At 41.9% G+C, this 16,597-nt stretch overlaps 1 protein-coding gene across 21 annotated transcripts in view; it reads left to right on the top strand.

The window, feature by feature from the left end:
- The window catches only part of LOC124257300, a 47,764-nt gene that overhangs the window by 16,281 nt on the left and 14,886 nt on the right, over positions 1–16,597 (top strand). For all 21 annotated transcript variants that reach the window (XM_046691320.1, XM_046691312.1, XM_046691319.1 and 18 more), the window contains 3 exons: positions 8,752–8,860; positions 11,247–11,392; positions 13,557–15,383. In XM_046691320.1, the coding sequence (XP_046547276.1) occupies positions 8,752–8,860; positions 11,247–11,392; positions 13,557–15,383 (2,082 nt within the window). The remainder of the gene's footprint in view (positions 1–8,751; positions 8,861–11,246; positions 11,393–13,556; positions 15,384–16,597) is intronic.

Below are 16,597 nucleotides of genomic sequence, written 5' to 3' on the forward strand. Positions count from 1 at the left end.
AGATCTATTGCTGTCTGTAGACCATGGAGATAGTGTTTGCCGCAATGCTGTAAAGTTACTTTAACCCCTGGAACATCCACTGAAGTAGAATCGTCCAAGGACGGGCGTAGAGAACAGTTAATGACCTCAGCTGCCCCTTCTCTTGCGATAATAATTAAAGCAAGCCGTTGCCAAGGCCTTGAGTCTCTTTGCCATAGACACCAGCCAGCTTGTGTGTTTCAAAAGGTAGTTCACAAGAATTTGTTTCAATTGTCTTCAGGAAAGTATCATTTCCACAATATTACATAAGCTCTTCGCAGGGAGCGACAGGTGTGTTTCGGAATTGGCTTTCTGCCCAGACGACTTGCGACAGGGGTTGTAAGGGAGACCAGTGTCAGTTCCGACATCGTCGGACGTGATTGGTCTGCCAGTTGCAAGTCAATCTTGATTCTCTGCCAATGCCAGCTGGGTCCGATGCAGGATAATGTCAGCTGCAGTAGGTTATTGGAATATTATAAACTAGAGGCGGACCTTACCCCCGGGAGCTGGATCTTAAACCATCCTTTCTAGCTCCGCTACGTACTTAAACATCCGCTTTTGCGTAGTAGATTATTCACAAAGAAACTGTTCTGCTTTGCAACAAGGAGGTGTTTTCGTCCTTTCAAGGTGGATTATCAGTTTTGAACTTCATTAAGGTAATTACAACATATCCACTTATATTTTAATCTCATAAAACCATATTTTATGATTTGATTATGTTCTACAATTTTGATTGAAACAGTTGTAATTAAATGTTATTTCTGTAAGGGCTTTCCAGCTTTAGGAACTGATTTTTCTAATAATCTTGTTAAGAAATTAAAAACATTATTTATTGAAAAATCCGATTTAAAATATTTCATATTTATTATCATTTGTATTTTACATTATATCCAGATTGTGTTCATAGCAAAATGAGAGAACAATACGTTTGTGTGGATTGGATTATTTCATAACATTTGACTTTAAATCTTGCAATCAGCAATATAATCTTAACGTTTGGTAAGAAAATTAAATATATAAACTTGCAGTGAAATATATATGAATAATGTTAATAGTCATGCAAATCATTGCGTCACAAATACAAATGCATAGATGTATTTAGTTTGAGTCATTGGAGCAAACCTCCTAACAAGTCGACCAAGACCAAGTGTACAGTCAGCGGCTTGACGTTTGCAGGAGAAACTACCAGCACAGAACCCCGATTCCGTTGATGCTGTTTGAATACTGCTAAAGGCAGCGGCGTAAAACCATACCCATTCGCTTACTCATAAACACACTGGTTTCATATGTGATAACAAATGGCAGGTTTAGAAAAATACCTTCGCCCCTTGCTCTGATTCTTTCAGCAGACGCAGATGGCCATTGACCTTAACAGCGCCATCTGCCTCCGTCTCTGACGTCAATGTAGTCGTCACTAGTCAGAAACATCCTCTGATACAGAGTTTGATGATATTTTCTGACAATGCCTGGGGGGCCCTTTATTTCATTTAACAGAGACCTCGAAGTATATGACACTAAGCAGTGGAGATTAATTATTATCATGATTATATACATCAGATTTAGTGTTTATGGTAATCAGTCATGAAACATTTCACCTTTGGTTTTATTCCTATATGTTTTTTCTTGCGGTGATGGTCAGTTCAAATTATCATATTCATCCCGATAATGTCTGCTCTGTGAGATCATTCCCATTCTTTGGGGCATCGTCGAATTGGTCTACAAGTTCTACAACACGCGTCACAATGTGATTTCTTCATATTTAAGCGTCTACTCTCCAAGCCAGACAGAGGCTCTATGTGCAGTGCTATGTCCATTAAACATTCCTTCAACCACTTGGCAATCCTTTGGATACTAGATCAGCGCCTCTTTGGATACAGGATCAGCACTGTGGTCGTATATTTTCGACACGGGGCAAGTTCTTCTCAGTTGGCAAGTGCGGATACTGAGAATGATTCACCAGATAGAGCTGTTCAAGGCTTTGAAAAACTAATTTGCAGATACTTAGAGTATTTATAGACTGAGTCAGTTGCGACTAATTAACACACACGAAGGAGATGCTACACAGCTCCTTGAGTCCTAGACTAGTTCTCAGTCACTGAAAATACTAGTACTTAATTATTTATCGAAATAAAACATCTTTGAAATAATAAAGGTGGGAGTTTCTGAACATGTCGAAAATCTAGACATGCTTCATTTAGGTCAATAGCGTTACTGTAAGAGCTGGACGTAAGTGAAAATAATGTTTCAAGGACTGTGAGACAAAATGTTGAGAAGCCGGTTCCCGTTTTACCGGACAACCAATGCACACTATATTACAAAATGGTGGGTTAGTTTAAAGGGTAAAACAAAGATCGGGTTCGAATCCCAAAGCGAGCATAACGTTGGAGGTCCACCCATCGTTGCTGCCTTGTATGTAGCTAGGCTAATGGTGAAAGGGGTTTAAAACTTGTAGTCATCCTCATGTTTGGCGACATTCTCAGCCTTACCTACACACGACATCGTGGAAAGTACATATTATTTAATTAACTCTCTGCACTGTTATGAAGACACTTTGGACTTTGCCACTGCAGAGATTTGCCACAGAGAAACATTATAGCGATAAAATCTGTTGACGTTACACTACACCCCTTGGCGTGAAACATAAGACAGTTTAAATTTAGCCGTTTACTCAGTATGCCAAAACTGTTGTTCCGTTCGTCGACTAGTGAGGCCCACAGCAGTTGCAGCAGGAGCACCAGCAAGAAGAGAGTGGGTATATTTATACCTGGTGATTAACTAGACGCGGCATCAGGGGGGAACACTGGGTTGCATCGACATTTGGTTCCTTGCAAGCGGACTGTCTAGATATGGTTAACAGTGGCTGAGCCTATGGCTGTATAGTAATTCTATCCATTAAAGAGGCATCTCCAGATAAACGGACAGTACACTTAATGACGCCAGTCTGTTAGAGACAATATGATAATTTAAATTATATATTTTAGACTTTATCCTTTAAACTATTTATTATCATCTTCGAGTTTTGTGCAAGTCTACTAGGTGAACAGCTGCGCCCGATATCTCGACTTGACAGACATCTTGTCTCTGAAATGAACAGACAGTTATACATAAATAACAATCATAAAATGAAATGAATAAATATAAGGAGCCCAGAGACTTTCTTCATTTTCAGAAATGTGGTCATCTAGACTTGCCACATATTCTAGACTTGCATGGGCGTTGTTGGATATATTTGTTCAGACAAGCACTTTCTTAACCGGAACTTCGAGACTGTACTCGTCATGTTATGATATTATTCAGTGCAACAGTGGACGAGATATTGTCCCGTACCCTCGTTCTTCCGTGTCCGTGATATATGTACAAGACGACATATCTGCGCCCAGATCGAATCAAAACATCCAATAGGGCAGATCATGTCATATTTGCTATCACGTAAATGTTCAGTAATTATTCAGGGTTGGACCTACTGACTGACTGAGTTTTGGTTTTACGCCGCTTTTAGCAATATTCAAGCAACATCACGGCGGGGGACACCAGAAATGGGCTTCACACATTGTGCCCATGTGGGGATTCGAACCCGGGTCTTCGGCGTGACGAGCCTACGCTTTAACCACTAGGCTACCCCACCGCCCCCTATTCAGGGTTGGAACTGTCAGCAGCAACTACATGGACAGGGATGTTGGATATGTGGCGCGGTGGGCGAGCTGGCTAAAGCGCCAGGCTAGTGATCCATCGAGCTTGAGGTGTGGGGATCGAGCCCACCTGTGACCGGGTGTAAAAACCTTAGAGTCAACTTTCTGTGCAGACTCTTTCAGTGTTGTCACAACCCCTAGTGTACAGTACACAACCCTGTGCACTTAAAAGAACCCACGAATCCGTTGGTATATGACCAGATGGTGGCCACATGGACACGTGCAAACACCTAGTTGCGGGTACAGCAACGTGCAGTAAACTTGGACAAAGTACTGTGACTATGTGTCCTAGTCCACCCAGCTGTGAATGGGTACCTCGTTAGGATGAGAAAGCCACAATAACTCGGTGCGCCTGGTGGCTGCATAAGTTGTATACTCCCCAGGGAGTTGAGATTGATAATACGATATGCCATTGAGATTGACATCCAATGATCGAGGGAAATAATATTAGCGCCTTGAGCATGAACTAGTTGCCTGGATATGTGCGCTATATAAATATCCTATAATGTTGATGGTCATTGTTGGCAATGGCGTGAAACTTTCCTCAAAATATCAATCAATGATTTGGTTAAGAATCGATTGTTTTTAGGGTGCAGGCATATTGCATTGATACTGTTGTTTCAATGCTGAACAACAAACCATATTATCTAACGAAGACACAAATTAAGTTACGTTAAAGCTTACAATGTAATTGATACTTATAGAATAACGTTACAAATATCCGAGGCTTGCCAAGGATATTATTACTTTTATCAACGAGTGTTGATATATTTGATATCAGAATTCTATTTATCATCAAAAATCACTCTTCTTTAGTTTTCAAAAAAATATCTCTGAACACGGTACTGCCATTAGACTTGCAGTGCAGCGATGTCATAGCATTGTGACGTCATCAAGTTCATGACGTCATAGCATTGTCAGGGCATTGTACAATATCTACTGACAAAACTATATCTCCTAGGAGATATCGTTTGATCTCACACAAGCAATATCTCCTGTGGGACACAGTTTTGGATGATAAAAACCTATATTACCTGAAGAAAGCACCAAAATTAACACAGAATCTGTAAGATTAATTGATACTTCATACAGTTGAGGACCCCTTAATTATCAAAATAGGTTCATCAGTATAACGTTCAGGAAAGTAACGCTTCCTGGAACATCGTCAACATTTAACAATATAGGTTAAGGAGTATTCCTTTGCATATGCCGTAACTGCTTGGTAGACGCTGCTTACTGAATAACGAAGTCCGGGTTAACGAGGTTTGAATGTACACAGTACTCTTGTTGTTATTCCACACAAAAACACGGCCTTGGCCCATTTCCCTGGAACTTGCTAAAGTAGATGCTTTACTTCCTACAAGTTCCGCTTTGCATTTTTTGTCCGTGATTTACTGATATGTCTATAGCCTGTCCATGTTCTGGTTCCTCCTTGTGGTGCTGCCTGGAAGTCTGAGAGGATAATAATAGCGCCTTGTTATTGTGTACACGGAGGTGCTTCCTCAATGCTTTATATGTACATTGTTTGTTGCTGCCTCGTAGAATGGTACACGTTATCCTTGGAGCTAGGAGTTCTGGATGGGCACAAATGTCCTAAGGCATTAAATCAGTCGCTTTGCCTCAATAAAGAGTCGCAGTCGGTTCCATATATGAGTCTCCCAGTCATATATACTCATGCCAATAATGGTTTTCAGCGACCTCCCCACCCCAACCCACACCCCTCTCCCAAAAAAAATTTGAAGGGGGTGACAACCATTATTGGCATGAGTATATGTTTGTCATAGAGACCCTGAAACATATATATCCAATACAGCACATGCATTAGCATAATATTTGGCAATGAAAAAGAGTTCCTTTATATCTTTTAGATAATTTGTTTAGATGATAGAAGAACTGTTTATTCTGTAAAATGATTTCTTCTCAGATATTAGATGTTAGTCAAATGGTTCATCTCACGCAACTGGGAATGTTATATACAATTTCACCGATGTTGAAGAAAGATATGAACAGATCTTCTTTTCATAATTAATAACTCGATTAGAAATGACTTTCAATTCGTGTTATGACCAATCTCTCTTGACCGTATCACACTCTAAGAGTATTGCAATACTGTGATATATCTATAGATACTCTTCATACGAAACTGTAGAAATACCTTTTAGGTCTTAGGACATATCCAATAACATATGTCTATGTTGTTCGCTCTAATCACACCATGGTTTAATACAGAGTAGGAGAACTGAGTATAATCGTAGTTACACATTGCGTGTATTGGAAGATAAGCATCACTGAAATAGCTCTGCAATAAAGATATTATCTCGCTCTAACGGGGAGGTATTTTACAAGCCTACGTCAGACGTCCTCTGTGGTACGGTCTAGCTTTATCTACTTATCCGTTTCCATGGCAACCTTACAAGCGCGCGTTCGTGGAGCTCTTCTCCTATTTATCACTGTATTGAGATGAGCGCAGCTAAATTAGGCCCTTCCTGTATGCGTGCTGTGTTTCTGGGAGGAATGCGGCGTGTGTCAGGGGTATCGGGTTTCACCCCTCTCCTACTTCACAAGTGGATCTTCCCACATTCTGACGAATTCCGGAATGACGGTTCCGGATTGAAAACATTAAACCGGTTTAAGAAGTTCCGCAATAACTTGGTACATTCGTCACCCCTCGCCCCTTTCTGTAACCTCCGTGAAGACTTGTCCCGGAATAACACGAGTTGGTCACGAATGAACTTGGTAGTGCAAGTTTATTGTGGCGGAACGAATGCATTTGAAGAAATGATTATACTGGCATTAATATTCTTTTGATTACCCCATCATTCCAGAGTAGACATATGTCTTACATGCATGTCTGTGACGAAAGTATACGTGATGTCAAATCACATTTTGTATACACTTGTAGGCCAGACCATACAACAAAATGTGTTAAAATATGCTACACACACATTTAACTGATCTTTTTGTCATTGAATGGGGTTCCTTGTCAACGATACATAAATTGCTGTAAGGTTAAACATTGTAATGTGGGCCATGTTGTCAGTGAAATCTTTATGTGAAACCTCAGGATGAAATATCTGAAGTTCTCAAAGAATGGCTTTTTTAGAGATTTCTTGTGCCTTTTAGAAAAGAGTTCTTGACAATATGGGAAGAGTTTTATTTTTAGCAGAGATTTCCTGTGGCTTTAGAAAGGCTTTCGTCTCTTTGTATTTCCTTACCAAGCCTTACATAACAACATACTCTCGTACACACCCACGCGCACGCATGCGCATACGCACACGCCTTTGTCTTGACGCAATATGCAATAATGACAAACATCAGTGAGAGGGTCTGTTAAACATATGAAGCCATTTTGTGGTGTCACCCGCCCTGAGACTGCTGGAATGTTGCCAAACTCGGCATCAAACCCAACTCACTCACACACCGACATTCCAACTTTCGCTTGTCACTCATACTGCTCATCTGCACGGCAAAGTGCATGGCTCAATCTGCTACGTCAACACATTCGGTAGACTAATGCTTAGTCTCTAATTTTGATAGTAACAAACACGCCCATTTATATTGAAAAGGAGCCCTAGAAAGACCAGAGATTCTGAGGAAATCTAGACTTGCTTTATTTAGGGCTTTAGCACTGCAGAGGGGGCTTGGCAGTAGGGAAAATAATGTGGTTCAGGGACTGTGAGACAGACTACACATTCGGCTACAGTGCCAGAAATTCCAGTGATACACTTGTCCTTCTGCAGACCTGTTATTGCGGTTACGGATTGCGGAAGTAAAGTGTTGCAGGAAAAAATGTAGCAGGAAATACTGTATGTTTATTGTCTTGGGGGCCTTTTTACTGTTGCTAAATATATATCATAAGAATTTGCGTCTCCTGGAAGGGGGTTGGGGTGGGGGTGCGTTAGGCTATGGGTGAGTTAATGATGTGGGTTATTTTGAAAAAGGTAATAGGCTATTCTCTGCACACGTCAAACAAATTTGTGAAAACACCGTACAATTTTGCGAACTTACCTCACAGAAGAATCATCCTTGTGTTGTGGCAGTGACAGAGACGATATCCTGTCTTTAAACAGTGAGACAGGGAATCCAGTTTCCTCTCCTATCGTATTTTAAATACTTTAGGTCCAGAATGACTTTGAATATAATATGGACCAGGTATATAATTTTACTTAACATTCCAAATATTCTATATATAATAACATTCCTGAAAATGTTGTATTTGTTGCTGTTCTGTAATAGATTCATTGCCATTAACAACGTTTCGGATATAACCATTAACATTCACTTTGGCGTTGAGACATTGCATGCATTTCACAATTAATACAAATTGCTTCAGAAGAAACTGGTTTTATTAACATGTTAACACTTCTAATATCACTTTACAAGAATTTCCAATGAAAGACATGGTATAAATTATTTAATGTTTGAATGTCTACAATAATTATTATGTTTCAGTTATATTCTCAGAATATCAGACATGTTTCAGAGTATACATACCTTACTATATCCTCTGCATTACTCGTGTCAGAGTAAACACACAGGCAACATTATCACGTGTCGGAGTAAACACACGCGAACTATAACCCCCGTATTACCCATGTCAGAGTAAACACACCTGCATTATAACCCCCGTATTACCGGTGTCAAATTAAACACACCTGTACTATAACCGCTGTATTACCAGTACCAGAATAAACACACCTGCAATATTACCACGTGTCGGTATAAACACACGTGTACTTTAATACCTGTATTATCGGTATCGTATTAATACCCACCTATCCCGTGTCAGAGTAAACACACGTGTACTATAATCCCTATATTTCCCTTGTCAGAGTAAACACACCTGCACTATAACTCCTATATTACCCGTGTCAGCGTAAACACCTGTACTATAACCCATGTATTACCCGTCTAAAAATAAACACACCTGTACTATAATCCCTATATTACCCATGTCAGAGTAAACACACTTGTTCTATAACACCTGTATTACCTTTTACTGTTACATACACATGTACTTATACCCAAGTATTACCTTTTTCAGAGCACAAGGGGCCACTCCGTTCTGCGTAGAGGGACGTACGGTACCACCCCTAGACGTGTCTTCAGCGACGCCTTTTCCCCCGAGTATATACCACGAAGGCTTGGATACGGTAAATGACGCTTTCCACTACCATAAGATATCTCTGCTTAAAGCACAAATTAAGTCTGTTGTACGTTTTCAACAATATCTCAAAGACCGTTGTGGGAACATTGACTACCGAATATACAAAAGCTCTTCACCATCAGGGGATGGGTGTAGGAGGAGTAGCAAAGAGTAGAACAAAGATAAGTATTGACAACAAATGGCACATTCAAGAAGGAGAAACTTAACACATTTGAAACTTAGGACCAAATCACACGTGCCGCACGCAAGAGTCCCACCCACGTGCGAAATGTTTCGTTCCTGCTGTGACACTTTCAAGGAAGGGCGATTCATGTGGCTGTCCTTCTTATTGGTGCAGCTTATCATACAGTAATTTACATATCATACAGTAATTTACATATCATACGGTAATTTACATATCATACAGCTGTAACTTACTCATTTTATTCATTTCTGCATGAAGTAGCCATGCACGTCTGCTACAGTCTTCGGGATATCGCCATGTCGGAAACTGGCAGACGTCAGCGTGTTGTTGATTTGTTCAGTGTTTCACACTCTGTGATTAGCAGACTGTGAAACGGGTACCGAGAAACCCTGCATGTCGATCCAGTTCGGGGTGTCACAGGTCATCATCATGACCTACACACGACCTATCTGAGCTGAAACGCCAGATGAAATGGCTTCATATACTACCCATCAAAAGTTTAGACTCACTTAAAGCACTCACATATGGTTACATCGAAGATGAATTTCTCCACTAACTAGGGGGAACCAACTGCAAACTTTATGCAGATGAATTGTACGAGGTTCATGCATCAAATTGCTGAAAAGCATGTTCAAATATCGTACTTGTGAACAGCTGCGTTTTGGTGTAAAGTTTTGTTAAGAACTCACCAATTTTCACTGAGTTTCATCATTTATTGAACTCATGATAATAATCTTTTCAACGTTACGAATTTGTTTTACAATGCATCAGTTCATGTGTAAAGAGTACATTTAAACAGTATGGAATATTTTGCAAAATCTAGTTTAGAACGGTTGACTGAAGTAAGCGGATACATTTATACTAGTGAGTCTAAACTTTTGATGGGTAGTATACTTTGATCTGACCACTGGAGTTCAGGTTGATGGACCAACTATAGGAAATCGTCTACACGCATCGCCAACAGCATTTCTATAATATAAACGGCGAATAATGTAAAGCTGCAGTAAACGTCAATCGACAGGTGTCTTGCTTTACGGTGAGTTTCAGTTCATTTTGCTCGTCCGTGATAGGCGTGGTCGTGTCTGACGAATTCGAAATGAACGTCAAGCTGTGGTCAAGATCTCATGATGTATTTGGTGGTGGATCACTGTGAATGAGCAAACGCCACTGTATAGGGTCACTGGGCAGTACTATCGGGACAACATACTGCTACCTTTTGTTTTTACCCGTTTGGACTGACTGAGTTTGGTTTTACGCCGCTTTTAGCAATATTCCAGCAACATCACGGCGGGGGACACCAGAAATGGGCATCACACATTGTACCCATGTGGGGATTTGAACCCGGGTCTTCGGCGTGACGAGCCAACGCTTTAACCAATAGGCTACCCCACCGCCCCTACCCGTTTGGAAGGTATGTTGGTCGACCTTTTGTAAGTCAGGACCACATCACAAGTACTTACTGTGCAGGAACCAATGCTCTCCTCCAGCAGCAAAAGAATATATAGAATACTGTGACCAGCAAAGAGACCAGACCTTTGTTTGGTTTGTTGTTTAAAACTGCACTCAGGAATATTTCAGCTATATGGCTGCGGTCTGTAAATAATCGAGTCTGGACCAGCAACACGAGCATCGATCTACGCAATCGGGATATGATGACGTGTCAACCAAGTCAGCGAGCCTGACCACTGGATCCCGTTAGTCGCCTCTAACGATAAGCATAATTTGCTGAAAACCCGGATCTTCCCGGGTCCCACACCTTTATTACCTCTGAACACGTCGGAGAAACGTGTGCGTTAACATCATGGGCCACCAACCATCTTGACTGAACTTGGCAAGGGGCTGCAATTGGCCCATGTTCAGAATAAGGTGGCTACGTGAAACATGATGCCCTAAAAAAATTGTATGTGATAGGTTTTTCGTAACATCGACCGTCACGTTGTCAGAACCTGCAACGTATCCATTCCTTGTAGACGGATTGTAGTGCTTTTGCAGGAGCGTAGTAGCGGAATGAGCCAAGTGGACCTGAATGTTATCTGTTTTTTTCATTCGTCACCAGTCGTCCCTTTCCGTAACCTCCGAGAAGATCGTTATTCAGTTGTCTCGGAATAGCCCGAGTGGGTCACGAATGCTTTTACCCCTTAAAAAATATCAACTACTATGCCACCTAAATAAAACTTTCTGTTTTCAGAATCAACTGCAGAGGAGTACGCTCTTGGCAGTGCCGTCTCTAGCGCTACATCTTATTCTGACGCTTCCCTGTTCGACACCTACGACACTGCCAACAAGTCACGAGGGCGGGACCAGGCACTTCTGCAAAACGCCACAGCAGCCATCGTGAGTTACCTCCCTTTATCCGCCATTATCCTACACTGTCAATTTTCAACATTTTGAAAAAAATATTTCACTATGTTGCCTTTAGGTTAAGAATATTTGAACCGGGTTTGAAGAAAACAAAGCGTGTTGTCCTTTCTTTATAGCGAGATATTATTGAACAGTTTCTGGGTTTCAAGCGAGCTAGAAAATATTATCCTCGTGTTATGAGTTTTCGGACAATAAATAACATTCGTGGTTTTCTCGATTATCCCATATACATATCACTAACTTAAATAAGAAAACTTTATCCTAAACACAAGCCATCAATCAAAAGTTGACAACGTCTGTGTGACGCATCACTCCTCATTGCAGCCCGAAGGAGCACTGACGTCCGATAACGTATGACGTCCGAGAACGTATGAGCCAATGAAAAGATGGTTCGCGGTTAATGTAAAAGAACACTTATATTTCTGTAACATAGTACGGAATATGATTCGAAAGGTTATGAAACAGCGACGAACATGAACAATTACGAATAAAACCGAAAATGTCCTGCATGTCCGTTGAAATTATTGACATTATTTATATTTTAATTCTATATTCCAAAGGGAGTCTCGAAGCTTGTCACTACAATAATATCATCCATGTTAATTTCGTTTTTAGAACTTTGTAGCATATGAAATTATTTTGAATCCAGATTTAGTGTCTAAAGTTAATAATTTGTAAATCTAATGCACCATGATTTTTGTATAGGATTGTGCCCATTTGACGGTGAATCTTCACTTGCATTTGTGAAACTTTATTCCTGAAAATTAACTATCGTGTTTATCCTTCAATCATCAATGACATCAATCTGGAGAATAGAGGAATCAGGTAATTTCCGAGAAGGCGAAGTGAAGTTATGTTTTGATAGTGAATCAGTAACACGGAGAATGATTGTTAATTTTAATCACATAGTATCAGAACACGTGTGTGCGTGTGTGCGCGTGTGATCCTACGAATCCCTAAATAATTATCATCATAACATTCCATTTCAGATATATACTTTTTATTCCATATTCTTGTAAATATGTTTGCAGTAATTATTAAACATGCAACAGTATACATAAGAGGTATATATCGTTTTAACGTTTCTTATTTAAGGTTCATGTTGTGACATATAGAAGTTAACACGCTGTAATATGTTGTAGTTAGTTGTATAGTCTATGGATATTACGGTGTTGTCTGTAGATATTTTGAATGATCTGAAACGAAATTTATAACAAAGTGCACAGTCCACAGTCCCTATTCCTTCTGCACATATACTGGAATCCATCATATTCTGGTTTGTCCATATAATTTATGCATGTTCTTTGTGTTTCAATAGTACAATCAAGATGAATAGCGATGACTATTAGAATTGGAGTATTTGCAGAAACAGGTTTAAAAAGTAAAAAATTAAATCAGTAAAACCTTTTGAGTGTTTGCCGAAAGAAATTCCATTAGGTTAAGAGGCAAAACAGCGGTGCAAATTATATACACATGGAAACAAATAAGGGAACACATGAAAGTACAAGTGTTCCTTTATTCATTTCCAGGTTTCTTCACAAGGTATGTATTGCACTGTGGGTGAAATTCTGGAAATAAATAAAGGAACACTTGTACTTTCATGTGTTCCCTTATTCGTTTTCAAGAGTATATAAATGGATCATTCAAAGTCAGTGATTAGTATTCGCTAAATGATAAGCATGTCTTGATCGACGCATACCTGCGTTTCTGCAAATGAAACCTGAAAGGTCTGAAATATTGAATAAAACGTCTATCTGTCTGTTTCTGCAAATTCTCCAGACTTATTCCGGATGACATTCCTCATCTTTAACATCGTCAACAGTCAATAGGCACTGGCGAACACGCATTCACATACACGTCATTTGTACCGTCATGTGTTACAAGATCATGCCATTCTGGGCCCAGGTAACTGTTCTATACATGTAGCCATTTCCCGTCCTATAGCCTTTTGATTGCATATCCGATAACCTCATCAGATCCTACAACCTACAACCCAATGCTTCTCATGTTTTGTTTTTAGACATAGTAATTTTTCTTTGATTTGCCCTTAGACCCTCTAGCTTCATCAACAAGACCATACGTTCCATTGATTTAGACCAGAGCAAATATCTAAGGTGTCCCTTCACTATTCATGCAGCCCCCGTCGACATACTCGCCGCTGATGGCCTCGCCTAGCCGGACAGCCAGCGCCCTTCCCGGGAGGCGTTTTCTGTCACAACCGTTCACTCGTTCCTTCTCCCCCGACATTGTTGACACGCCGGTGTCATCGAGTAAGACAAGTTACTCTCTCCCCACCTCACACCTTCAAGCCAGCGCACCTCCTCGACCAAATGTAACTCCCACCGTCAGTAAATACAGTAGGAACACTAGGTTAGGCCAAACCGCCAGTAGGATAGCGTCTCTCAAAAGCACTTACGGTAGTGGTTCTTCAGATGTGTTGCCAGAGAGTTCAACCACTCGGCTTCTAGGAGGGTACATTCCTCGCACTCTGTACCGCTCTGGATCTCCCCTTCGTAGTGGCACGGCCTCTCCCCTTTATGAATCGCCGTATCTTGGCTCGAAGAGGCCTACCTACAAATTAGTATATGACAGCGGATCTACTACACCCACATATAGACCATCGGAATATACAGAGACCACAAAGCTGCTCGGGGGGTATGTGCCACCCAGGCTTGCCTACAGGGATGTCAGCGTGTCACCATATGTTAGTGGCACCGCTTCCCCTGTGTACCCGTCCTACAGGTCCAGAACTGGAACCAGGTTGCTAAGTGGGTACATCCCCTCCAGACGTCTGGCGCTGTCACCGTCAGTGTCCCCCTATGCTAGCGGCACCCAGACGCCGGTCACATACACGGCCGGCGCCCCTCTGACTACATATGACAATTATTATGTGAATGAACCTGTTGTATACCCAGAAGCGACCATCGCGAAACGTCGGCCAAAGGTCTTGGGGACCAAGATACGAGTTGGCAACTACATGGACAGACTTAGAAGAAAGCGGGCAGGACAAAAGGGATCATCAAAATACTGGCCTTACTATAACGTAGACGACATCACGTCAGAGGTAGGTGATGTCCTCAGCGAGACGGACTCAATACCAGAATACTATGCTATAGGCAGTGCAAGCCACTGGGACGACGAGGGAGCTGTTGGGGGAATGTACACAAGCTACGGGGATAATGGGGACAGGTATCAGGATAGTTACATGGACGAACCTGATGATTACGTACCCTTCAGACCGAGAAGGCGGCTTGAGTCGCCCGGTGTTCTAGAACTCGCCCCCTATGATGACACTCCCCCAGCACCGGAGCTCCCACTAGTGTCCAAAATCCCATATGTTCCCAAAATCAGCTCAGATTATGGTTCAAAGGCAAGTGACTTGTACTTAAATTCCATTGTGTCGTCATCCGCTTCTCGTGCAAGGACTGCTTTCAAAAACAATGGCTTTGGCAACTATGACAATGCGAGCTTAGTGCTAAGCGTGGAAGGAGATGTGGTCTCCCCAAATACTGGTGGCAGATATGGATTTAAATACTACCACCCTCCAGTTCCACTTGTAGGCTCAGGACTGGGATCAAGCGTACTTGGCCTACCCTCGCCAAGTTCCTCAACAGGGGACAGTTTCCTTGGGACCTATTTGAACAAGCTGCGCGATATTCGTGCAGATTTCCGCGGTAGACTTGAAAGTAGTGTTTCACCAAGAAGAACGGTACCATCTGCATACAGAGAGATCGGAACTTACACTCCTAGCAAGCCGACAGATACCTTCCTCCCATACACATCCTTCAGAAAACGCCTTCAGGGGGGCGCAACGCAACGTGTTGACGTCATTGAGCTTCCTGTCAGCGAGCGTGTGTTGCCCTCGGAGACGCTGTCTCTCACTCTCCCTGAAACGGCTTCTGCGAATGACAAGGACAAACGTGACAGTTATAAGCTTACTGTTCTTGATAAGATCAAAATCAAGGTAATGTGTTCTGCCCGTAGTCTAGCCAAGCCTATGGACATGCTCTGTCTCCCCTTCTGCTCCTAGTGAATGGCTGGCTGATGCTTCACCCAATGTAGTGGCTACTCCAGTTCTTTCTATCACTTGCTAGCTCCTGTGTATGACTGGCTGCTCAGTGGATGCTAACGGTTTTAACCTCCTAGATAGAGGAGAGCTGCGCGCATTACATCTCCCCTAAGACAGGTGTGTTGCTAACTAGGATTAAACCAACTAACTAGGCTTATATTCTTTCCTTCCTACTCACAAGCACTGACATCAGTAGAAAGGCTGGTCTGGCACTAAATGACGGTGGGTTGCCTGAATGCTAACTAGATATCACTTAAGAACATGAAGGAACACCAATCTTGATGAACATCAGTTTCATCAGAAAACAAAATCTGAAAAAAACCAGGTCCAAAGTCCCAAGCTTCACTAGGTTTGTAGATTGTGTAGACCATCTTTAATTTGCAGCTCTTGTGTTTTTCCACTCCTTCCATGATTTTTGTGCCCTCCCTTCCTCGCAGGTATCCAGTGAGGCATACGCTACACCCAAGACTTCTGTCGCAGCGAGAAGGGTTGCACGAAAAGCCAACCAACAAACTGTGAAACCACAAGCCAAACCTATCCCAATCCGGACTGAGGTAGCTAGCTATCCTTACGCCTACTATCCCGACTACTATTCGCCTAGATCTAGAGTCGTTCTTGTTCAAGGGCCAGGAAGTGGGTATTACGTAATACCCGTAGGCCCCCGAGTGCGTGCCCCACAGTACGTTGCTGACAGTGTGCCACGCTCTGTGATTGTCCCTAAAGAGAACAAGGGACAATCTGTAGTTGTACAGGAGCGTCAAGTGGTTCGCTCCGCTTACACATATATTTCAACAGCAAAACGCGCGAACGTTACTCCCTCGCTATCGACCCCGCTCTCTGCGGTCTGCATATGCCACTTTTAGAAAACCAAGAAGAGCAAAGGTGACGTGTAGTTCCTGTTTGGCTGTTCCTTAGTTCAGTTGGTTCGCTGTTGGGTTATCTTTGGCAAGCATATTTGAGTTCAAGCTATCATTGGTTCCCGTAGTTTCCTCGGAACGTCAAAACCCTATTCAAAATTTGTCCACAAGAAAACCCTTGCTCTTTTTACACGGCTTCCCGTAGCGACATAACCGCTTCCGCTTTTTGTCACTGTAATGGTTCAGCATCAG

This window comes from Haliotis rubra, unplaced genomic scaffold, assembly GCF_003918875.1.
Source record: "Haliotis rubra isolate DU_JTF1 unplaced genomic scaffold, ASM391887v1 Scf656, whole genome shotgun sequence".
NCBI lineage: Eukaryota > Metazoa > Mollusca > Gastropoda > Lepetellida > Haliotidae > Haliotis > Haliotis rubra.